Source organism: Polyodon spathula, chromosome 4, assembly GCF_017654505.1.
Source record: "Polyodon spathula isolate WHYD16114869_AA chromosome 4, ASM1765450v1, whole genome shotgun sequence".
Lineage (NCBI taxonomy): Eukaryota > Metazoa > Chordata > Actinopteri > Acipenseriformes > Polyodontidae > Polyodon > Polyodon spathula.
Window position 1 is genome coordinate 45,342,408 of NC_054537.1, and position 26,689 is coordinate 45,369,096.

The window sequence follows — 26,689 nt, forward strand, 5'->3', positions numbered from 1 at the left end:
ACTGCGTGACCTCAGCCGGATCTGACAACAGAGGTCACGCATCCACTAATCGAAAAGTCTGCGCAGCTGGCACAGATTCTAAAAGGGTCTTTGCTGGAGCAGATCCGTCTTCAAAACAACCGATGAGCGCTACCAAATGCAAGAGGAGTGTAGAGAACGCCATGCAGCTATGTGTACTGCCACCTAGGATGGGGGTGTGAATAACACAGAAAATGAGTTTGTATAATTTACATCTACTGTATTGCGAATGACAACGACATATTTTAAACAGTCTTGACGTTACTGAAATAACTCCTTGTAGTTATTTCAGTAACTTCACGTTGATTATGGCACTGCATGTGACATTCATTTCCAAAACAACTGGCAGGTGAAAGCAAGGTGCATTGCTATATATATTATATATATATATATATATATATATATATATATATATATATCAAATAAAATTGCTTAATAATAATTCTGCTATCAGAATTCAAGAAATTCAACAGTCAGCTGACGTCACATGCTTGCCTGGGAAATCTCCCAAAACTGTCTGAGCTCCATCTGCATAGACCGGTGACGTCAGGCACAGACCCTATCTGCAATCTAACCGGCAAAGAAGTATCGTGAACGCACGCACTCTGAGCGCAAGTTCCTCCTCCGACGCAGACGACAAAGGGACGTTATCTATACAGACGAGAATTTCGGGAATTGTAGTTTTTCTAATATATTTGCTTTGGAGGTCAACTTCTTGTCGAGACCACAGTGAAACTTTTGATCACGGTGAGTGATACAAATGCTGTAGTTCAACCACAGATATTTGACTACATTATACAATTTGCTTCAAGGTAGCAGCTTTGTTTAAATGAGGTCTGTGGGTAATTTATTGATTACTAATACAGCAATAATTCAGCAAACAATGTGGAGATTTAATGATATAGGAATGAGTGTGACCAAATGCTTACTAACTTACATCAGACATATACATTTCAATATAAAAATGCCATCAAATGAAACAGAAGCTTGAATAAGTAATAGCTTTATTTACATATACATGAAAAACCAATGGATAAAAAAGGAATGTTTTGGGATTTGAGATATTCTTAACATCTCTTGTATGAAGTAATTCTTACCATGGGGCACTAAAGGCATATCGTATATATATTTGTAGTATACTTCATATGTTACACTAGATCGCTATACTTTTTTTTTTTTTTTTTAAACGATACAGAGTTTTATAGGAAAACCAAACACCAGTGCATAGTAGTCGTCTTGTACAATCATTGAGTACAATTGTAAATTAAATGTGCCCATCTTTAAAAGATGCAGTATTCCAAAGATAACATTCCATATCAACCTGACTGAAGAGTACATAATGAAGATGCTACTCGCTATTAGACAAAAAAAATAATAAATAGAGTCTGTAGTAACTGCAGTAAAGGCACATGTTCTAAGCCACCACAAGGAGTACTCAACAGGTGGCAGTAGATACCAATTACAAAAAACCCTGGTTTAATTCTGGGGGCTGAATAATGGATATGTACTCTCTTCTGTTTATCGATGCACTCTCTATGAGTCATTTTCAGGTGTGAAATACAGATACTGTGATATCCATGATATCTTTTTTTTTAGTCCAACACTAATAAGAAATCTATAGTGAAAGTATATATTTTTATTTTTTAGGTCATGACCATTGAAGGTTTATACAAACAAAGAAATTGTACACTCCTATTAGCAAAAGGAGTATTAGGAACATGAAAAATACAGCTACACCCCTCTTGTCCACTCCTAAAGACTGGTTTAGCAAATCAGTCAAGTTGAATGTCCTATGGAGAGCTGCTCAGTATTGGAATAACACATTTAGATGAAACCAGAAAAGTAAGAGAGGATGAATACATTTTTTAAATTTATTTTTAGGTTTAGCCCTCCTGGCCGAAGTCCTCTGTAAACTTCTTCAGTTTCTCCAGATCCTGCTCGTTAACGGTTGGCTTGGTGCTTGCAAGGGATCTCAACATGTCAGACTGTATAAGAAAAATAAATAAAAATCAGATTGACAGAATTAGTAGGTCTTTACTATCAAATACTGCCTACCGCTATAGACTAATACAAGTATATCATTACATTACAAATGGAATTTCTCTGCCATTCATTTTTATTGGGATTCCAGAACCTGTTACCCCTCAAAACTATGACATAGGTCACTTCCAAAAATAAAACATAACCAAGGCTCCCACTGACAGCATACCATAGCAGCCTGTGGCTACTGGCTAATTCGGCTTAAGTCAGGAAACTGGTAACTGATTTTTTTAACTGAAGATCCTGGACATTAAAAATCAAATACCAAAGCACTTGACATGTAACTGCTAAACCACAAGACACTGAGTCCAGACAAAGTAAAAGTACAAAATGTTAACTACCACTAGGTAGACTCAGTCTATTCTATAAAAACAACAAGATAAATGGACTTAACACCCAGCCTTAACAGATTCACTGCGTTGCACTAGCCAGACAACTGGTCTACATGTAGCTTTGCTATATCCCTGTCACCAAGGAATATTAACATAGTTATTACCATGGAAACAACTGGCTCCAAAAGTTTATCCCCAGGGACATCCATCCATGTCATTTCTATAGCATCGGGATCTCCTGGAGAGCATGGGGTCAAGAGGTCTTCTACCTGCTGGTTTGGGTCATCTCTTGATGCTCCTCGTACCTGTACAAGGTAAATCGGTGCCACTAGAATAAACATGTACGCTAACTGCATAAAGTAAACTTTACCCTTAGTTGTTTTGCATTCTCAAGTATGGTCTTAGATCCAATTAATGCAACAATAAAACAAACGTAGAACTTGTGTGACAAAACTGCACATTCCTAAAACAGTGCTCAACATTTATGCATCAATTTCAACTGGCTGGTGTCTGTGGTTTAGTTCAAAAGGGAATGGCTCAACATTTGCTTACAGTAAACTTAATTGAAGTGTGCACACTTAAAAACATGGAACCCTTGTCCCTTCCACTCAATCCTACACATCAACCAAATAAGCAAAACAGGCTGACCTTTTTAAAGTGAGTGGATGACTGCACTTTTCTGACAGGCTGCATCAGGGCATCTCTCACGATGATGCTGACGTCAGCTCCAGAGTACCCTTCAGTCTTTTTTCCCAGGGTGTGGTAGTCTGCTTCAGTCAAGCTGGTGGGAGTGGTGCCCATGTGTAGTTTGAACACAAAGGTACGGGCATGTTCTTCTGGGAGGGGAATGTAAATACGCTTCTCAAACCTGAAAGAACAAAAAAACAATATCTTATTTCTAATATATAAATTGAATGGCACTACACTGATGGACTAATTCTTTAAATTCAGTTGGATAGCATGGTATTTTAATATTTGTACCACAGAAATAATTATATATGTCATGTTTCTGTTATGGATTTAATCTTTCTCGTAATTTTAGTTGAAAGTCCCCCCTTCATTTAACATGGAGAAATGGTGATCCAGCCTTCTTTAAAACACTCCCAGAGAACTAAGCCTTTTACTGTCAAAGGATTTCACATTAAACAAACCAATAATGCAAACTGACCCACAAAAAAGTCTACAGCAAAAAGAATACTCCTTTAAAGTTAATTTGCTTATCCATGAATGCATATACACAACCTAACTTTCAAGCAATGCATCAAAGCACTGTACATTACAGTACATGGCAAAATGGTTGCCTTTAATGTCAGTAAAACCATTTTAATTGATAATGTTAAAAATGAGATACAACACAATTACATTACTGTAATTTGTTTTAGGTATTTCCCCATGCTTTAATGTTAATTCATTTAAAGCCTTTGTTGTTGCTGTAGCATACATATTACTGTATTTGTTAGGGAGGACAATGCACCAAGGGCCTCATGCATTAAAACGGTGGTAAATTACCTGAAATAATGCATGGTAAGAGAAACCCATACCGCACAAAAAGGAAGACGTGACCGCTCTATTCACTAATATAATATGCACGGATAAGGCAAGGTAAATGATTAATTTGCCAGTCATCATAGCCCACGAAATGCTGCACGCGTTACACACCCTTTATTTTAGTATATGGGCACTTCAAAGGACAGGTAGTCCAGCTTTGTGATAATGACAGCGACCAAGGAGGCACCAGCTACATCTTCAGTGGGTCTCCGTAGGATGAGGGGAGGCCGCCTGGTGTTACTCAGTTTTCTGTATCCCACAGAATTCTTTATCACCTTAGATCATAGATTTGACGCCTGCGTAGATCAAGATCGCTATTCATGAATGCTTGATGTTTCTGAGCAGTATTTACATATTTACAGTACTTACATGTAATAAAATTAAAATGTGTTTTAAAAGAAAAACACAGTTTTATAAGGTTAGTTTTAATCAAGTGTTTCATGTATTGTGCAACACAGGAGGCTGAGCGTACTGTAGAAAATCAGTGGTGTTAAATGTGCTGTTTTATTTTGCTACAGAATTAGTTTGGTCATGTTTTCAATATTTGTTGCAAACTGTAGCAGAACTCAATGGCAGTGCTTGAGAACACAGCGGGACTCAGGCACAGGAATATCGCCCATCCGCGTCCAGCTTTGAAAAACTGCAAAAACGGTAGGGATACATAATTCTACGTAACACCGGGAATGTCTTGCTTTGAGACGGTCAAAGCGGAAAAACAAAAAATAACACCATGTAACACAATTTTTGTTCCTGGGTAGTAAGTGTTATTTCCTAATTGCTTATGCCTCAAAAGTATAGGAAATGGCTATTATTCCCCACAAACTTTGCTTTTGTGACCAGGACAGTGATATTTCAAAATATCACTATTTCCAATGGGAAAACAGGCAAATGTGTGTCTTTTCGTTCACATAAAGTCAGAAAAAAACAACATATGAATCCAAATTAACATGTATTTATACTATAGTAATACAAAAATGACTACAAAAGATTTAGAAGTGAGTAGTTTTTTGAGATTTACGATTATACTGCATTTACAGTATAATAAAAAAAAAAAATTATTGTTACACGGTGCAATTAACTGAAAACGAATATTTGTTTGTTTACCATTAATCCCATCTGGTTTATTTTGAAGGTACTCCGGTACCGAAACGCTGGCTAAATATAATGTGTTTCTTTTAAAGGGATTGCAAGTGTGGAGTTTATTTCTTTTTTTCCTTTTAAGAAACTTTAACCTTCCAGCTGCTTATCCGGCGATTTCAATGTGCTGCACAGGCTAGTCACAATTTGTACAGTACTCACTGTTATCTTTTCCATGACAAACATGCACATTTTTTCAGAGACGCACAACTGTCTCTTGGCCGTTTCAACAGTACAACGTCATAATGGAAAAAATACAGTACATCATGGGATTTTATACAGCACTGTGTATTCTTACAATGCATCTTGCATTGAGAAAGCAAAACGTTTGGAATCGGAATAAAGGAAATGATTTTGTAATACAGTTCACTTTAATACAGTTCAATACAGTAATACAGTTCACTTGCAATTATCTTTTGGCAAGTTGCATTTTCAGAATCACATCATGCGAGAGTACCGTATGTTAAAATATTGCACTTAATCCACAAAACCAACAAAATACATCCTATGCAGTCTATATCTGACATTTTATTTGTAGTGTTCTGTGGAACACAGGCAATTGTTTATCATGGAAAAAATTAAATACAGTACCTGAAAGCAGACATATATGTTTATCATGTTTCCCAGAGAGCACTACTTGTGGTCTGCTCTATTTATATTGTGATTTAGACAGACTCCGCCTGGTTTCAATAAGCGGTAAACTTAACACACGCTGAGACACTTAGGAAAGTTAGCACCATTAAGTAAATATGGTTTTCATATCAAGTCCCTCCCTCACGGTATTAGGGGAGAGAATTTGAATACATTTCCATGGATTACCATTAATTGTATCTTTTTCCACGTGATTCATTTGCCGCTGGTTAGTGAATACAGCAGGTGTACAAAACAGGCAGTAACGGGCATACTGCGTGGTAAACTGGTTACCTAGTGCATGAGGCCTCGAGTCGGCTGCTAAGCAGAGTCACAGAACTTAGTCTTGTCATGCGATTACTGACTATCATTTTACCCTCTGATTATCTAACTAAATGATGCTGTCATTTACTCAAACTCACAACCAAGAACAGACAACACTGCCTGTCACATACAGTATAAAAAAGTCACACACAGTATCTTAACTAACTTACTCTTGATGGTCTGCAATCCAACAAACAGAACAGCATTTACAAAAGACCTCAATATTTAAATTTGATTTAGCTACTGAAATAAAGATGCCAAGCATTAAAATTACCTTCTTCTAATGGCTGAGTCTAGTGTCCATGGAATGTTTGTAGCCCCAAGTACCAATACTCCATCATTATCTACCCCAACACCTAGAGAGAAATGAGTAGTTACATATCTTTAATGAATAGCATACATCCCAGGAGACTTGCTGACAGATAAGAGAAGGACATGAAAAGCTTAAATACATTTGCACTTTAAACCAAACACTGAATGGCCAGGAGAGACTTGGCCACTTTACTAGGACAAGTACCTAATATGGAGTTGGGCCAATGTTGCCCTGACCATAGTCTTGACACAACAGGCATAGAAAGTAGGCGCAAGACACTGGGAGGTGTCTTTAAGGATGCTAGTCCATTCAAGCCATTAATTTTTCAACTAGCCTCTGTATCCATCACCAAATGTTTGCAGCCACAGCTGTCACGCTTAACAGCCTACCAACATGATTCTATTTGCTACTTTGGTGACTTTGCTACCATTTATGTTTATAGTGCTGTAGGGATCACATGTCAAGATGAATCTAATCTGCATCACTAGTTCAGGGCGATATCAAATCCAATCAAGTAGACAGGTTCTGATAAAGTGTGCAGGCAATGTACAATGGCCAACAAGGATTTGCAGAGTTCTGTACAAATATGCAATTCATGATAAAATGGCTTGGATAAATTGAACACAGAGACTGGCTGAATAAGATCACATGACCATGCAGAAACAATCGTCGTATGCATGGCTAGGGGTGACTCCCCTCTGGAGATCAAGGTCTGGGTCAACAGCTTTTTAAAAAAAAAAAAAAAAAAAAAAAAACACTGCGCCATACTGGCAGTTCAGGACTTGGGGCCAAATAGATATTCAACCTTTTGATATTTCTTTATAGTCAAACACCAACAGAAATGAAATAGAATTGTTACATTTAAATGATAATCAATTGCTGTGAATTCTTTTTTTTATTTACAATCTCAAAATCTTGATCTTCTTGGCCACAGTGATAGATCCTGTGAAGCCCCAAACAATAAGTACCAAATTCCATCGGACTGCAGGATCTGAAATCGGGGTGGAGATCAGTTGTGTTGGATCTTAAAGAAGGGGCCGTGCGTAAAACAGAGAGCTATGTTCATATTTTCAAGAATATGGTATACAAAGTTAAATGCCTTTCAGTCATTGCAGACATCAGTAGTCGCCAATTGATTTTTACCCCTTTTTTTCTCCCAATTTGAAATAGCCAATTATTTTTAGGCTCAGCTCACCGCTGCCACCCCTGCCACGATGCAGGAGCAGCGAAGACAAACACACGCTGTCCTCCGAAAAGTGTGCTGTCACCCATCTACCTTTCTTCCACTCTGCAGGCCTACCATGCAGCCACCTCAGAGCTATAGTGTCAGAGAACAACGCAGCTCTGGGTAGCTTACAGGCAAGCCCACAGGTGCCTGGCCAATCTACTGGGGTTGCTGGTGCACAGTTAGCCGAGGACACCCTGGCCGACCTAAGCCCTCCCCACCCGGGTGACGCTCTGCCAATTGTGCATTGACCCTTGGGGGCTCTCGTCCACGGTTGGTAGTGGAATAGTCTGGACTCGAACTGGCAACCTCCAGGCTATAGGGCACATCCTGCGCTCCATGGGGAGCGCCTTTACCTGATGCAACACTCGAGAGCCTCCCACGACTTATTTTTTCACCTGTAATTTAATCCTACAGCCCCAAGATGTCAATATAGCCTCCACAGTAAGCCACATAATGAGCAATCATTAAACAACCATCTCATTATGTTACTTTAACCACTTGAATTGGTCATCCCATTACTACTACAAACACATATTGGCAGATTAAGAATGCTGTAGATGCTGTGAGCACGTATAACATTTCTAAAAGGAAGTTTTTGTCAATATTGTCACATTTGTCACAAGTGTAAACACATTATTTATAGGTTTTAATTTACCAGTACACTTTTAAGCAAATCATTGATATCTAGATCTCACCAGGCACAAATATATTTTGTCAACAGAAGAGAAGATAATGTTTTTTTTAATGGATTTCCAGCTTCTGGCACTGACTCCTGAACAGTATAGATATTCTAACCATTTACTGGAATCTGGGCATTTGATAGATTCTGTAACATATGTAAGCAGTGTATATTTATTTATTTTTTCTTTGTTTTTAGTGGTTTTATTTTGTTCTTTGAATATAATATTAAAAACAAAAGGTTGGTGCCTGTATTTATTCTAAAACAGCAAGTCTTGAGGTAAGCTTTTTCTTTAAACGCATTCTAGAATGGCAATAATTGTCCCTCGGAATTAGGGGGTGTTTTCTAATTAGCCAGAATTTTATGGGCTGATTACTTTTATTCTTTTGATCAGTTTAGTTGGAGTGGCTACACAGACATCTGGAGGTTTAGGACTGAATTGCAGGTTAAAAAAAAAAACAAGTTGTGAAAAACGAAAGGCCATAATTATAATGCAGTGAGCAGTTTTGTTCAGGTTGACATTTTGCATAACTACCTCACTGACTGGGGGATTCTGGAAAAGATTCTGGAAAAATAATAATAATAATAATTATTATTATTTAAATGTACTCAGCAATAATACGTTTTTCCATCCAATTAGTAGCTTCTAAAAAGACAGTATAGAACTATTTTGTTTTATACATTATATAAAACTTAATTTAACTTTTAAAATGCTACTGCCTTTTGTTTTCTTTTTATAAAACAGAGACATTTTATATGCGCAATAACCCACTCCAGGGTGTACGGTAAGGCATATCTATGGCCTTGTGTCTCAATGCACCTAGGCATGCGTAACATAAGCCTTACTGCACATCCTGTGGTGGATTATTTCTTACATACACAATAGAAAACACTATTTGTCTTACCTTGCATCTGAACAAGAAATTCTGTTTTAATGCGCCTTGCAGCCTCACTTTCATTTTCACTCCTGGATCCACACAGGGAATCAATTTCATCAATGAAGATAATAGAGGGCTTATTCTCTCTAGCCAGTTGGAACAGGTTCTTTACCAGCCTGAGAAAAAAATAAATACATTAATATGAATTTCAAGGGACCAGCAATTATCATTAATTCTTATTATCAGGAGTCTAAATGCATACTGTCAGTTTTTATTGAAGTTACTGTAACACTGAAATTTTATTTGAATTACAGTACAATAAAAAAAAGTACTCTAAATTGAAAAGTACTGTGCATTTTATTGAAAATACAGTTGTAAGTGACCTTTTAAAAAGTATACACTGCAACTTGAAACCTGCGTGTCCTATTCTGATCGCAGACATTTTTAAACCAAAAAGCAAGGTGTCCTCAACATCAAGGTGCTGAGAAAATCCAAAGTAGGCCTGTATTATTGTATCTTGGTTTTTCTGATTGATTGATAAAGTGTTTGTGGCAATGTTGAAATTTGCAGCAACATCTTACTTTTTCTTGTACGATGGTACATTATTCACAGAATTGATGCGTGAGCACTATGGCAACTTGAAATGCATCACAGGACAGCACTAACATACAGCACAGAGGTGCTAATCTAGTTAATACATTTCCCAATTACACACTGCTGATTAAAATTGGGCAATTCATTTTATTAAAAATGTTCTTCCTTGGGGGGGCTCCAAAATAATATTCATAAAACAGGAAATTCATGTTGAGTGAATTTATATTATAAGACGTAATCTACAATAAGCGACCGCTAAATTTGGCCAGGACCACGTAGAACATTTGTAGCATCAGGAAATGTGTTTCATCTGAGTTATTCTTAATGAGAGTTGACTATATATCAAACAACAACAATGTAAAGTCTTTTCCCATATGAGGGGTATTCCCCTTTCACCTAAATGAAATTATTCCAATTGCCTTTGATAGCAACCTATTTCAGATACAATTGTTTACCTCTTATTAGCTCAAATAAAGCTTTCTATTTTGCTATAGATTTCTTTTTTTTGTCCTTTACATTGAAGTGTATGCAGATTTAAAAAAAATAAATAAATGCTGCAGAATAAAGGTTTAAAATGATACTTTGATACAGAGCCTTACTCGAACGGTCTATCTGCAAGCGCAAAAAAAAAAAAAAATAAAACCTTTAAAAGGCTTCTCTTATTGAAATGGGTCTATGTAAAATCTGTACCACACTCCCATTTAGGGAAGCGTTACAGGTTAATCTGCAACAGGTACTTACTTTTCACTTTCACCGAGCCACTTTGACACCAGATCCGAGGAAGATACAGAGAAGAATGTGGAATTGTTGGCTTCTGTTGCCACAGCTTTGGCCAGGTAGGACTTTCCAGTTCCAGGTGGGCCAAACAAGAGAATCCCTCTCCATGGAGTTCTTTTGCCTGACCAAGTTAAAGGTTGAATTAAATTTAAAGTAATTGTAACAAACAAAATAAAACCGTAACTCATGTTGAACATCCATTAACTACATGAAAGTTTTGCAAAAAGAAATAAAAATGTATATGCATTTTAAAAACAATATCTTATATATTTTTTGGTTAAAAAGAAAGTTAGCAGTTTCTATGCCTTATTATCAGGTTAACTGTTACACTTGCACCTACCAGGGTCACTTGGTTGTTAGTATAAAAGCCATTTAAAAAGGGTGGGGACAACAGATTAAATAACCAAGAAAAAGCAACACTAACTGAATGAATGGCTTGAAATCCAGAGATTTGAGTCATTATATATATACACACATACATATACATATATATATATATATATATATATATATATATATATATATATATATATATATATACACATACATACACACACACACATACAGTGCCAATAGAAAGTATACACCCCCTTGAGCTATTTTCACATTTTGTTGTATCCTGACAAGTGCCCCAGTCCATGCCGATGAGAAACATCCCCATAACACGATGCTGCCACCACCAGGCTTCACAGTAGGGTAATGCGCTGTGTTGGGTTTGCGCCAACATAATGGTTTGCATTTAGACCAAAAAGTTCCATTTTAGTTTCGTCAAACCACAAAACATGGCTACTGAATCGCCTAAGTGTTTTTTTGCATACTTCAAAACAAGATTCAAGATGGTCTTTCTTGAGTAATGGCTTCTTTCTTGCCATTTTACCATACAGGCCAGATTTGTGGAGTGCTTGGGATATTTTTGTCACATGCACACGTTCATCAGTCTTGGCCATAAAAGCCTGTAGCTCTTGCAAAGTTGCCATTATCCTCTTGGTAGTCTCTCTGATCCGTCTCCTTCTTGCTCGGTCATCCAGTTGGGAGGGATACCAGATCACATATAAACAGTCACTCTTAAATTTCCTTTTTTTTTTTAGTGTGTTGTGTACCCACACTCTATTTCTTTGTTGTATTTATTTTATCTCCACAAAAGGAGACAGCATTTACTTTTCATGACTAGCTAGAGTTGTCGTCTTTTTTATGTACTCATGCTGTACTCGTGTCGTTCACTTCGCTCCCGGTGTGCATACTTTCTTTGCCTCGAATTCACTTGCTCACGTCTGGTGTGCATAGCCCTTAAGACACATTTTAATTTAGTGTACTCTACATTTCCCCAGAAAGCACCAATCTTGTATGTATTTACATATGCAAGTACAGTTCACTTAAAAATCTTTATTTACCTGTGAAGAGATGTGGAAATTTAATGGGCAAAATCACAGCCTCTTTCAGTGCCTCTTTGGCACCCTCCAGACCAGCTACATCACTCCATTGTACATTGGGCTTCTCCATAACTATGGCGCCTGCAATACAAGTATAAGGTATAATTATGCAAAAAATAGACAAAGCTTTTAGGCAAAACACATTGGGGTTTACAAAACAATTAAATTGTTTTTCCTTTCCAGGCACTATGGAAAGTATATATTTTTCTGCTAATAAGTGTGTTGTATAATATATAAATTACAGTACTGTGATCATATATATATATATATATATATATATATATATATATATATATATATATATATATATATATGTTAGACACACACACAGTAGAGAGTCAATTATCCCATCTTTGATCAAACGTACTGTCCAGTCAATCGACTGCACCTGTAATCACGTAATGAATTACGTGTGGTGTATTGAGCACAATTTTTTGAAGTTTAAGGATTCCTAAAGTTCTGTAATGTGTTAAGGTTGTACTGAATTGCAGCCTTTGATGATTTTCAAAGTTTGGTATATGGTACGTTTAATACAGTATTTCATTACCTTAACTGTAGGTGTTAGTTTTACTGAATTGCATTAATTTATTGAATTGTAAAGCTTTGTAATACGTGCATGCTTAATATGATATAATATTTTACTAGCTATATATCATCAGTAGGTACTTGTGTATGTTAACTTTATTCTACATATTAATAAAGGTACAGTAATTGTTATTAATACCTGGTCAATTATCCATACAAATAGATTATGCAAACTAGTATCAGCCCCAATTAGTTCAGATAATTGACTGTGTGTAATGTGTGTATGTGAATATATACATATATCAACACAGTTCTTCTGTGGATTTAGGCAGCCTCAGTTGCTTCTCTCTCTTCATGTAATCCCAGACAGACTCGATGATGTTGAGATCAGGGCTCTGTGGGGGCCATACCATCACTTCCAGGACTCCTTGTTCTTCTTTACGCTGAAGATAGATCTTAATGACTTTCGCTGCATGTTTGGGGTCGTTGTCATGCTGCAGAATTTTGGGGCCAATCAGATGCCACCCTGATGGTATTGCATGATGGATAAGTATCTGCCTGTACTTCTTAGCATTGAGGAGACCATTAATTCTGACCAAATCCCCAACTCCATTTGCAGAAATGCAGCCCCAAACTTGCAAGGAACCTCCACCATGCTTCACTGTTGCCTATAGACACTTATTCGTGTACTGCTTTCTAGCCCTTCGGCAAACAAACTGCCTTCTGTTACAGCCAAATATTTCAAATTTTGACTCATCAGTCCACAGCACCTGCTGCCATTTTTCTGCACCCCAGTTACTGTGTTTTCGTGCATAGTTGAGTCGCTTGGCCTTGTTTCCACGTTGGAGTTATGGCTTTTTGGCCGCAAGTCTTCCATGAAGGCCACTTCTGACCAGACTTCTCCGGACAGTAGATGGGTGTACCAGAGTCCCACTGTTTTCTGCCAATTCTGAGCTGATGGCACTGCTGGACATCTTCCAAAGGGAAGTAAGCATGATGCGTCTTTCATCTGCTGCAGTAAGTTTCCTTGGCCGACTTCTGTGTCTACGAACCTCAATGTAGCCTGTTTCTTTGTGCTTCATCAAAACAGCTTGGACCACATCTGGAAACTCCTGTCTGCCTTGAAATTTCTGCCTGGGAGAGACCTTGATGATGCAGTATAACTACCTTGTGTCTTGTTGCTGTGCTCAGTCTTGCCATGGTGTATGACTTTTGACAGTAAACTGTCTTCAGCAACCTTACCTTGTTAGTTTGGCTGTTCCTCACCCAGTTTTATTCCTCCTACACAGCTGTTTCTGTTTCAGTTAATGATTGTGTTTCAACCTACATATTGAATTGATGATCATTAGCACCTGTTTGGTATAATTGTTTAATCATACACCTGACTATATGCCTAAAAAATCCCTGACTTTGTGCAAGTGTACATAGAAGAATTGATGCTGTTTTGAAGGCAAAGGGTGGTCACACCAAATATGGATTTGCTTTAGATTTTTCTTCTGTTCACTCACTTTGCATTTAGTTAATTAATAAATATAAACTATTAGCATGTCTATTTTTGAAAGCATTCTTACTTTACAGCATTTTTTCACACCTGCCTAAAACTTTTGCTCAGTTCTCTCTCTCTCTCTCTCTCTCTCTCTCTCTCTCTCTCTCTCTCTCTCTCTCTCTCTATCTATTATATGAGTTGTTTAAAAATGGATTTGCATTCATATGATTTATACCACAACTGGTAAAAGATTATAGTGTTGAATAACTTTTTTTAATTCAACACTACAGAGCTCAACTTATTCAAATCCAGTGACAGAATGACAAGGCATTTTCCCAAAATTCAACATCTTTTCAATCAATGTACCTTACTTAAACAGAATAGTGCATGAGCTTTCATGTGGTGCTGTGTTTATTTCACTCATGAGGCTGGCCGTAAACAAAACCCTTTCCCGTGGTAACTTGTACCGTACAGGGAATGTATACCTTGGAGCTGGTTTTGGAGCTTCTTTTTCTCTGGGTCACCATCTTCGTCACTTTCATTCCTAAACACAGTAAAACAAATAAGAGTCTAATAGTGCTGCATTTCTTGGGGTAGTACAAATTTAGCCAGGACAAGGGTTTTAGAAAATGTAAATAAAACAAGTGGTATGCTAAAACTCTATGAGAAACTTGCTGAGCCCACAGGACACAAGGGGCTGACCCACAAAGATAATATGACTTCCTACCCTTTTTCATCTGACTGTGATTCTTTTACAGGCTTAGCTGGAGCCTTTTCCTTCTTTTTCAAGTACTCTTTTAGTTTTTCAGCTCTGTCCAGGTATTCTGCACATTTTCCTCTGATGCTCTGTTTGGCTTTGTCACCCTGTGCTTCATCTAAAAAGAAAAACAACAAAATATAGGATAGGTGTTATTATGGTACTGTTGCTTTAATTGGAAGAGATACGCGCTGTGGTGTTGTTGCTTATTGAGATCTGTATTTTAATTCAGTAAACAAAAGGAAAAACTTCAGCCTAATGAAATAGGGTACTGAATAAAGAAACACTGTTGCTACACCTTGTGAACCTAACTAAAGTTTACCGGCTTACACTGTTATGCTGTCTGCTTGTACACACACATTTGCCTTTTACTTTTGGGAGCGCTAGGGACCAGAGTTCGGGTAACTGAATACACAAAAATGTGCACCCTGTGTATTCAAATATGAAACTATTTGAAATGTCTATCCCTAGTCCTAATAATAAACACTATTAAAACAATATTCATAATACAAAATAATAATAACCCTTCTGAGATCGTTGTTGCTTGTGTAGCCTCTCCCAAGTCAGTGCCAGTCTTGCTGACTGCTACCAACTGGAAAGAGTGTGAATGGCATTTTTGACCTGAACACATCGGATCCCAAATCAAAAAGTTAGACAATTCGATCGCATATCTGGGTGTCGATCGGAACATCTTACTGCGAGACTGGATATGATGTAAACAAAATGTTGAATTCACAACAAAGCTGCTGTTTTACTGGCAAGCCTGGGAAACTAACGCCAAATAAGGCAGAACATTACTTTTTTTTTTACTGTCATAATGGAACCAGATGAAGCCTCCACTCTAAATGTTCATCTTTGTAATTACTTAAAACTGCGATCTCTACAAGCCCCAGGCCGCCAGGCCATAGTTGATGTTGAACCCTGCTATATACAGTGCCTTGCAAAAGTATTCAGACCCCTGACCAATTCTCTCATATTATTGAATTACAAATGGTACACTGAAATTTCATTCTGTTCGATATTCTATTTTAAAACACTGAAACTCAAAATCAATTATTGTAAGGTGACATTGGTTTTATGTTGGGAAATATTTAAGAAAAATAAAAAACTGAAATATCTTGTTTGCATAAGTATTCAACCCCCACACATTAATATTTGGTAGAGCCACCTTTCGCAGCAATAACAGCTTTAAGTCTTTTGGGGTAAGTATGTACCAGCTTTGCACACAGTGTCAGAGTGATTTTGGCCCATTCTTCTTGGCAGATTTGCTCCAGGTTGTTCAGGTTGTTTGGATGACACTTGTGGACCACAATTTTCAAATAGTGCCACAGATTCTCAATGGGATTGAGATCAGGACTTTGACTGGGCCACTATAGGACATTCACCTTTTTGTTCTTGAGCCACTCCAATGTTGCTTTGGCCTTGTGCTTGGGATCACTGCCCTGCTGAAAGGTGAATTTCCTCCCAAGCTTCAGTTTTTTAGTGGACTGAAGCAGATTCTCTTGCAGTATTTTACTGTATTTTGCTCCATCCATTCTTCCTTCAATTGTAACAAGATGCCCACTCCCTGCTGATGAGAAGCATCCCCACAGCATGATACTGCCACCACCATACTTCACTGTAGGGATGATGCGTCTTGAGGCATGGGCAGTGTTAGGTTTGCGCCACACATAGTGCTTTGAGTTTTGGCCAAAAAGCTCTATCTTGGTCTCATCTGACCACAAAACCTTTTCCCACATCACAGCTGGGTCACTCTCATGCTTTCTGGCAAACTCCAGACGTGCTTTCAGATGGTACTTTTTGAGTAACAGCTTGTTTCTTGCCACCCTCCCATACAGGCCCGCGTTATGCAGAGCTCTTGATATGGTTGACTGGTGCACCATTACTCCACTCCCAGCCACTAAACTCTGTAGCTCCTTCAAAGTGATTGTTGGCCTCTCTGTGGCTTCTCTCACAAATATCCTTCTTGTTTGAGCAATGAGTTTTGAGGGATGGCCTTTTCTTGGCAGTGCCTGGGTGGTGTGATGCAGCTTCCACTTCCTGATTATTGATCCAACTGTGCTCACTGGGATATCCAAACACTTGGATATTATTTTGTACCCTTTCCCTAATCTATGCATTTGTATTACTTTATCTCTAACTTCTGTAGAATGCTCTTTGGTCTTCTATTTTCCTTCAGATTCACAGCCTTACCAATGATCCTTCAACAGTGGGGTTTTTATCCAGAAAATGTGACAGCAACTTTAATGGTTCACAGGTGGAGGCCAATGGCAAGGTAATTGTGTCCTCGTTAGGGCAATTTCTTTCATCGGTGCAAACTGGGAGCTTCCACAGCACAGGGGTTGAACACTTATGCAAGCAAGATATTTCAGTTTTTTATTTTTCTTAAAAATATTTCCCCAACATAAAACCAATGTAACCTTACAATAATTAATTCTGAGTTTCAGTGTTTAAAAATAAAATATCAAACAGAACGAAATTTCAACGTACCATTTGTAATTCGGTAATATAGGAGAATTGGTCAGGGGTCTGAATACTTTTGCAAGGCACTGTATATATTTTTTATAGCTGCTGCAATGGTGTTTGCCACTCCTACTTTTTTGTGTCGTCTGCAAATTTAAAAAGTTTGCTTCCTATACCAGAATCCAAATCATTAATGTAGATTAGGAATAGCAAATTACATAATACTGATCCCTGTGGTACTCCACTGGTTACCTTACTACATTTTGAGGTTTCTCCTCTAATCAGTACTTTCTATTTTCTACATGTTATCACTCCCATGTGTATGCATTTCCTTGAATCCCTACTGCATTCAGTTTGAGAATTAATCTTTTATGCTGGACTTTGTCAAAAGCTTTCTAGAAATCTAAATAAACCATATCATATGCTTTACAATTATCCATTGTCAAAGTTGCATCATCAGAAAAGTCAAGCAAGTTAGTTAGATATGATCTCCCTTTCCTAAAACCATGTTGATCGTCTCCCAGGATACTGTTACCATATAGATAATTTTCCATTTTGGATCTTATTATAGTTTCCATAAGTTTACATATAATACAAGTCAGGCTTATTGGTCTGTAGTTACCTGGTTCGGTTTTGTCTCCATTTTTGTGGATCGGTATTACGTTTGCAATTCTCCAGTCTGTCAGTATAACCCCTGTCTCAAGAGACTCTTGCATGATCTTGGTTAGCGGTTTGTAACTAACCTTTTCATTTCTTGAAGTACTACTGGGAGGATCTTATCCGGCCCTGGGGATTTGTTTGTTGGTCCCTTTAACACTTCTGCCTCTTATGCTAAAGTTATTTAAAACTGGATAGGAACAGGTCGACATGTGGGGCATGTTGTCTGTATCCTCCTTTTTAGAACTGGTTTTAGCCCGTTTTAGAGAGAGCTAGAAATGTTCCTTTTTGACATTTGCTTGCAGTTGCAAGTACTCTTTCTGTGTACTTGGTTTTTGGTCCCTTTTAAACGCTCTGTAAAGTGCCTTTTTTCTCTGAATATTTTTTTTAATTTGTCTATTAAACCATTTTGGCCATTTTTTTTTTTTTAGCAAAAGATCTACAGAGTTTAGCTGGAACTAATGCTATGTCATGTGCAGTACTGGAATTTTCTTCAAAATACTAATATAACATGCTCAAAGCAGACTAGATCATTAGTTATTGCAGATAACATACTAAGATTACTCCCTTTCCAACTAAGATCCAACCAGATGAAAATATGTCTAGGAACATCTAGAATTAACATAGTAAGTAAATAAATAAATAAATAAATAAATAAATAATAATAATGAAGAAGAAGACTTCTTCTAATACATTTCACTAAGAAGAAGAAAAAGAAGAAATACTCACATTTCACTACATGTAGAAAGTACTGCACTGCATGTTGGTATAAACGAAGGGCTTCTTCATAATTTCCTGCTTTGTCTTCTAGAGCAGCCTTGCTAGCAAGGTCTATAGCTTTCTGAAATAAAATAGCAATACAGAAACAAATATGAGTAACATACATCCCCTGAAAAACGTGTGTTACACTTAGGTAATGGTGGTGGCTCAAAACAAAATTGAGTAATCAGCATTAACTTAGTGTAACATACAGCACATCCTCACAAAAAACAAAAAAAAAGACCCTGGTACTATTAACAGCAAAATAAACTGCCTTTTTTTTTTTTTTTTTAAACTTAAATTGCATTACATTCTGTAATGAACTATTGTGATTTTCAGTTTTATGAGCCAGTGTACCCCAACCTCAAAATGGCAATTCTGTTGACAAACTATTTAATTGTGTCATTTACCTGTCTCAGTTTCAGTAAAGCAGGATGGCACACTATGCAAACAAGGCACTGCCTAAAATGAACTATGAAACACAGGTTCTTTTGTCTATTTTTCTTCTAATGATGCACAATTTTAGCTGTAAATTTGATGAGCAACAAATTGGGTGGTTACCAAATTCTGCACCATTTTTGTTGTTAAGCTTTAACAGGCCATTTTAGGAAAAATAAAGTGAGGAAAATACAGAAATTTTATGTATTTATGCATAATAGGTGAAAACATTACTGCGTATTACCTTTCAATTCAGACGCTATCGTCGAGTGTAGTAACCACTAGATGCCGACATAGGGCGGGAAACAAACGGTGTTGAAACTAACAGTTTAATGGTGACATTAGATTGAGGGTTAAGTTTATAAGTAAGTCACAAATGACGTAGCAAGGAGTGAAGTTGCGCATGGACAAATACATGGTGTTATAAATGAGGTAAGGTGAATGGTGGAGTAACATGACTTAGTTCTGCTGAAGGGTTAAAAAAAGGGTTTTAAAAATATGATTTGCCAGAGATATCCCGTTTAAGGATGATCGGGGTTTTTTGTTTGTTTGTTTTTTTTCTACTTTTCTTTTTTGTTTGGATGCTTTAAAAAAAGAAGCTGCGCGAGCGCAACGAGCGCCGTAGTTGTACGTACGGCTGTAATTACTATATTTGTTGTAAAGAAGTTTAGAATTTTGGTATTTTTTTTAAAAAAATATTAACATAGTAAAGCTCGAGGATGAGAAATTTGGTAGAGCTTTGTGTTTTTGCGTGTGTGGATGTTAACGTGTATCGTACGCTATTGGGTTATCTAAATGGTAAACATATACGATTTTGTGGATGAGCTAGTTTCTTGTTCGTAGTGATTTGTGCAGTAGTCAATCGCAGCATTAACAGCGTGCCATTTTCTGACGTTACACGGGTCAAGTTTTGGTACGCGTACCACTTACTCGACCTGTACCGGTATTTCCACTTTTTGTTTATCTTTTTGGAAGTTGGTTCACCAGTACTCTCTATACACATATGAACACGTTTTCTTATTGTATATTTTAAAAATACAGGAACAAAGAATTGTACATTCACTAACTAAGCTAACAAAGAAGTAAACAAACAATACATAAATAGCGTGGTGCGACATATTTTCTGGCAGAATCGTGGATAAAAGTAATTGATTTAATATTAAAAACGTTAAAAATTTAATAAAAATCAGCAGAAGGGATGTCTCCTTAGAACCCTTTCCTTACCCCCTCCCAGTGAGCGCTGTTATTATTATTGCTTTTCTTACTCCTTACCTGTAAGTTGCCATTGGCAGCCATGGGTGCTGAGAGTGAAGCGACGAGCGATTCAACAAGTAACACCTATTATATTAAAACGATCTTAACGTTTAACATGTAATTCTGTCGCCGTTCTTTCTTTATTTTGTTTCCTTCTGATAGTTAGATAAGCACAGAAACAAAACTCTTCCGCATCAAGATGTCGGATGTCACTTCCGTCTGCTGAGCCCACGTGATCCTTACACACCTAGCTGCTGTGACGAGTCGAGGGATGGTTCTGCAGGGACAGACGCATTGTAAAAACAACAAGAAGAAAAGACCGAGGGGAGACTTGGAACCGTGAAAGGATAAATAGAAAACACATTGCCAATCACATGCTTTTGAAGTGTAAAGGATGTTTATGATTCAGTTGCGCTGATTGGAGATAGCAGCTATGGGGAGACACATTGGTTTGTGGTTGGGAATATTATGGTCGCTAACTGGTCTGAAGTTAGTTACTTATAGAGAGTTTTCGAATGACGTTTCAAGTCATGTGATCCGTATCCCGTGTCACGAGCTGGTGGGCAGGCAAGCCGTATCGCTGATTCACTTAAAGCGGTTTCAGACCTTAAAATAGTTTAGTTTGCTTTATGAAAAAATGGTGCGCACTTGTGTAGTCGCTGTCTGTTGCAGTAGGCACAGACGTATGGCAAGCCGTTTTAACATTTAATCCTCAATTGCTGATATCAAGATTGGCATTATTGATGTTATGAATGGCATTTTTGATATCAGTAATTGTATTTATGATATCAAGAATGGCATTTTTTTATATCAGTATTGTAATCACATTTGTATGTTAAAAATACAGTTCTTGATATCAAAAATACAATTCTTGATAGCAAAAATGCCATTCTTGATATCAAAAATGCATACTAGTGAGCATCCGGTTTGAATTCTTGATATAAAAAATGCATACTAATGAGCATCCAGTTTGAATTCTTGATATAAAAAATACATACTAATTAGGTGATGAATTACACCTGGTCTGAATGTCTGTTTTGTGTTTGGCAAAATGTCTGAGAATTCTCGTGACATGGACAATGTTTTAAGAGCAATTCATAGAAAATGCACTTCCAGGCAGGATTGGAACTCGCAAGGCTTATGTAGTTTCAGATAATTAAGACGGAAGCAGTAATGTTCAGCTAAAGCATTTTGAATGCAGAAAATGTTTTTTTTTTTTTTTTTTTTTTTTTTTTTAATATATAGGTTATACAATGCGTTATGACCATACAATAAATTGGTAAATCACTTTTTCAACGTCTTTGAAAATACCTGCGTGTTAAAGTCACTAACTCTGATGCTTCGTTGTTGTTAGACATGTCCGTCGTGGCCCGTTCTATAGATGAAAAAACGCACCTTAATACAGCAGAAACATTATCAACACTATCGGCCATGGCATTCTTGGCATACCCAGGATAATGTGCTTATAAATGTGTCGACCGGAAGTCTCCGTTTTATTAGTATGTGTTGTTGAAGTCCAAAACTGAACCCGGATGTTCATTAGCATGCATTTTTGATATCGGAAATACAATTGTTGATATTAAAAATAGAGTTGTTGGTGTCAAAAACAGAATTGTAAATCATAAAAACAGCACGATTGTGCAAATGTGTTTAATATTTTAATGTAAAATTGGTTGTGTAGATTATAAAGTCATGTATAATAATGGGGAGATATATAGAAAGTCTACACCCCCTTGAACTTTTTTCACATTTTGTTGTGTCAGTGCCTCAGAGTTTCATGCATTTAAATGAGGATTTTTTTTCCCACTTAATCTACACTCCATACTCCACACTGTTAAGGGGAAAAAAATTATATATTAAAACTGTTCAAGCTCTGTCAAGTTCCTTGGGTAGCGTTGATGGACAGCAATCTTCAAATCATGCCACAAATTTTCGATTGGATTTAGGTCGGGGCTCTGACTGGGCCACTCAAAGACATTTTCCTTTTTGTTTTTTAGCTACTCCAGTGTAGCTTTGGCTGTGTGCTTTGGGTTGTCATGCAGAGTCGTTACCAACCCCCTTGCTCAGTAAGAGGCCGGTACCAGTGACTTGATTTCATTATTGGGGTTGGTACCAGTGACCTGTTCGGTACTGAGGTCGGTACCAGGGCACTCCTAAGGTACCAGAGCCGGTACCAGTGAACTTGTTCAGTGCCGAGGTCGGTACCAGTCATCTGGTTGATACCAAATTTGGTACCAGAACCGGTATCAGTGGCTCGGTTCGGCACCAAGACCATTACCAGTAGGGGTGCTAGATTCTGTTTATTTAATAAATGTTTAAACTTTAAAAAATATATAGTTTAAGCGTTAAAATAAAAACATTCTGAAAAGACGCTGTGTAAGGGGGGTAGTATGCGTCCCCCTCTGTGCCGACTCAACAGCAGGAGAAAACCGGAAAATGGGCATCTTGGCTGAAGCACGTAGCTGCAACGGCTCTGAGCATTTTAAAATAATAGCTTTCTTTAAATTATCACATATACAGCGTCCTCCATAAGTAAAGGGACAGTGAAGTCAAAATTGCTATTTTTTCTGTACACTCAAGCAATATGAAAATATGATTAAAAGATGAATATGAGGCAAATGTACAGAATGTCACCTTTCATTTCTGGCTGTTTCAACACACATATGTTTTACTAACTAAGAATAACAGCACTTTCAGTGTTCCATCCCCCCATTTTATGTGAGCATAACTATTGTGACATTTGGCTTACAGGTGTTTCTAATTGATCAGGTGTTTCCTGTTGCATTGATTGTTCATACATAAAAGAACTGTGAATGTGGAGTCTCAGTTCTATCCTTTGCTTTTACCTTTGGAGTCTATGTTTGGTGTCAGTAGGAATAATCGAACATGAAGACTAGGGAGCTGTCTGAAAGAAAAACAAGCAATTTGGATGCTAAAAGAAAAGAGGAACTCAGTTAGGCACATAGCATAAAAGTTGGGCATAGCCAAATCAAGAGTTTGGAATGCCCTGAAAAAAAAACGAAACCACTGGTGTCTTCAGCAATCAGCAACGACCAGGTCGGCCAAGGAACACAATAGCAGTTGATGACAGAACAATGACCAGAGCTGTGGAAAAAAAACTCTCAAACAAGTGTAAGTGAAATCACCAAGTGTCACAATCTACTGTTCTCAAAAGACTTTGACAGCAGAATTACAAAGGTTTCACTGCAAGATGCAAACCTCTGATCAGCACCAAAAACAAAAAGGCCAGATTAGAATTTGCTAAAAATTACAGAGATGAACCAGTACAGTTCTGGAACAGAGTTTTATGGACAGATGAGATGAAGATTTTTAACCTTTTCCAAAGTAATGGGAATGCAAAAGTGTGGAGAAAAAAAGGAATTGCAGATGATCCAAAGAATACCACCTCATCTGTGAGGCGTGGTGGAGGTAGTGTCATGGCATGGGCATGCATGGCTGCCTCTGGAACAGGCTCACTCATCTTTATTGATGATGTAACGAACGACGGCAGCAGCAGAATGATTTCAGAAGTGTACAGAAGCTATCAATGTACAAGGAAATGCCACCAGACTCATTGGGTGGCGCTTCACAACGCAATAGGACAATAACCAAAAACACACTGCCAACAAAACCAAGGAGTTCATCAGGGGAAAAAAGTGGAAAGTTTTAGACTAGCCAAGTCAATCTCTTGATTTAAATCCGATTGAATATGCATTTCACTTGCTGAAGAGGAGACTGAAGTCAGAAACTCCCCAAAACAAGCAACAGCTGAAAATGGCTGCAGTAAAGGCTTGGCAAAGCATCTCAAAGGACAGTACCAAGTTTGATGATGTCAATGGGTTGCAGACTCGCTGCTGTTATTGCATGCAAGGGATTTGTGACTGAATACTAACTTTTATACTTCTTATATTTGCTTTAAGTTGAATTGTCCCAATACTTATGCTCACATAAAATGGGGGGATGGAACTCTAAAAGTGCTGTTATTCTTAGTTGGTAAAACATGTATGTATTGAAAATGCCAGAAATAAAAGGTGCCATTCTGTACTTTTGCCTCATTCATCTTTTACTCGTATTTTCATATTGCTTGAGTGTACAGCAAAAATAGCAATTTTGACTTCACTGTCCCAATGCTTATGGAGGGCACTGTATGTCTACACATAGGTTTTTTACATCGGGTTTTCTACTCTCCTTAAACGCACTTGACACCAGTACCTGTTAATCCATTTGTGTATCTCAAGCACAACAGAGAAACGCATTAATAGTAACATTGGTTTAATTTATGTTTTTTTCCCGTGAAACCACTAAATGACTTTTAAATGCTAAGTCTTACTTTTTCATTTAAATGCTGAAGCGACTCATCTTTATTAATTTAATACGGTTACTCATCATAACGATTGTAATAGTGAGTCCAGCAAAACGCTTTATTTTTCATTATAGTTTTAATAAAGATTAGTTGCTTATTAACATGTTGTGATTTCGTTTGCATGTGAAAAATGAAGGCTTGGCCGATTTAAAAGCCCATTAAGTTGTTTGACAGAAAAAAAAAACAAAACCTTAATTAAATCAAATAAATTACTAAATTAAGCCCTATATATATATATATATATATATATATATATATATATATATATATATATATATATATATATATATATATATTATATATATTATATATATAATATTATAAATATAATAATGTTACAAATGTATAAAAACAGTGAAGCAATATGAAACAATAATATTGGCGCTACGATAATGGTCTGTTTTGATTAGAGGGCGATCATTAGTTGCATTATTACAGAAATGTTATGCAGTTAAACAGTGCTAATATCCATATGGCTAATCTGTTCTACTTACTGTATATAAAAGAGACAAAAACTAGTTATATTCACACCAAACTGACTTTATTCAAAGTACAGTATCACGTTAATTCAAAGAATCAATAATCAATAAAAAAAAAATTTGAAAAAAAATAAAATACAAAATAATAATAATAGAGGTATGACACAGGCTGGGTTTTGGGGATGGAACCGCATAACAGTCTCGTGTTTTGATTGGTCCATGTCTGTCACATGAATATGTCGTCATGAGTGGAAAAGCTTGCAGGCTTTTTAACATGACAATCGTAGAGAGAAAGAGAGTAAGAGATCTGCTTTCAACAACCTTTCAATTAAAATATAACGTGGTATTTTGCTGTACTAATATAACAAACATTGGCTTATTACTTTATATGAATTATCATGTTATGCACGAATGTAAGAATTGTTTTTTTCTGTAGCGGTGTGCTTTTTGTCTTTTTTAAAATATATACACTATTGCAGTTTTGTTACGGGATACAATTGTTTATCTCTAATATAATCGCAGTTTTAAATATAGACTGCCCCAGTTTTCATTTACGTCCCAAATTCTGGGCCTCTTTGCTTTTCAGATAACGTCCCAAAAGCTGGGCCGCTTTGCTTTTCAGATAACGTCACAAATTCTGGGCCGCTTTGGATTTTAGATAATTTTTGAATTCAGCTCAGTTTTTGGGACTGACAGCCGAGTTTCTAAGCACACACCACCATGCAACCCCTGCATGCATACATCACCACGCAGTCCCTGCACACACACACCACCATGCAACCCCTGCACGCACACAACACCATGCAACCCCTGCACGCACACACCACCATGCAACCCCTGCACACTCACACCACCATGCAACCCCTGCACGCTCACGCCACCATGCAACCCCTGCACGCACACGCCACCATGCAACCCATGTATGCACACACCACCATGCAACCCCTGCACACTGACCACCATGCGAACCCTTAATGCACACACCTAGCCATCACTTTTAGTGCATATTTCTGGAATAGAAGCACCTAGAACCACCATTCAAATGGTTCTAGACTCAGGAGACCAGCCTCAATGTAATGCCCAGTTTCTTTGCAAAAAAATTTCAGGGTGTTCAGCCCCATTCATGTTTATGGCAGTGTTAAAAAACACATTTTCAGTCATATCTCTCGACCCAGAGCACATACAACCACTGTACGAAGAGTTCTAGACTCTGAATGTAACATGCCATGAATCTGTAACAGTTCTTTGCAAAAAATATTTTTAGGGTATTCAGCCTCATTCTTGTCTATGGAAGGGTTGAAAAACACATTTTCATGCACATCTCTTGAACCCGAGCACGAAGAACCACCATTGAAATTGATACAGAGACAGAGGAGCACCCCAAACCACCACGGTGCAGTGGTTCACCCAAAAACTCGAGTCGTGACGAAATTTTCTTTTTTGCTGAGCCGTCCTGTCACCTAGAATCGTGAAAACGGTGACTCCTTGTGCGACTCCCCCCCCCCCCCCCCCCCAAAAAAAAAAAAAATCAAGTTCCTAACCTCAACAGAACCCGAGATTTGCCATGTCAAAAATGTCCA

General features: G+C 37.4%; 1 protein-coding gene across 1 annotated transcript; it reads right to left on the reverse strand.

Moving 5' to 3' along the window:
• Positions 1–1,005: 1,005 nt before the first annotated feature.
• LOC121314581 (vacuolar protein sorting-associated protein 4B-like) lies at positions 1,006–20,904 on the reverse strand. The gene is made up of 11 exons (XM_041247999.1): positions 20,286–20,904; positions 18,546–18,657; positions 14,667–14,814; positions 14,425–14,483; positions 11,890–12,009; positions 10,463–10,619; positions 9,155–9,303; positions 6,304–6,385; positions 3,039–3,258; positions 2,555–2,695; positions 1,006–2,003 (listed from the first exon to the last, which is right to left on the reverse strand). Exons 1-11 carry the CDS (start codon positions 20,307–20,309, stop codon positions 1,902–1,904), a joined length of 1,314 nt encoding a protein of 437 aa, XP_041103933.1. The 5' UTR covers positions 20,310–20,904; the 3' UTR covers positions 1,006–1,901.
• Positions 20,905–26,689: the final 5,785 nt, after the last annotated feature.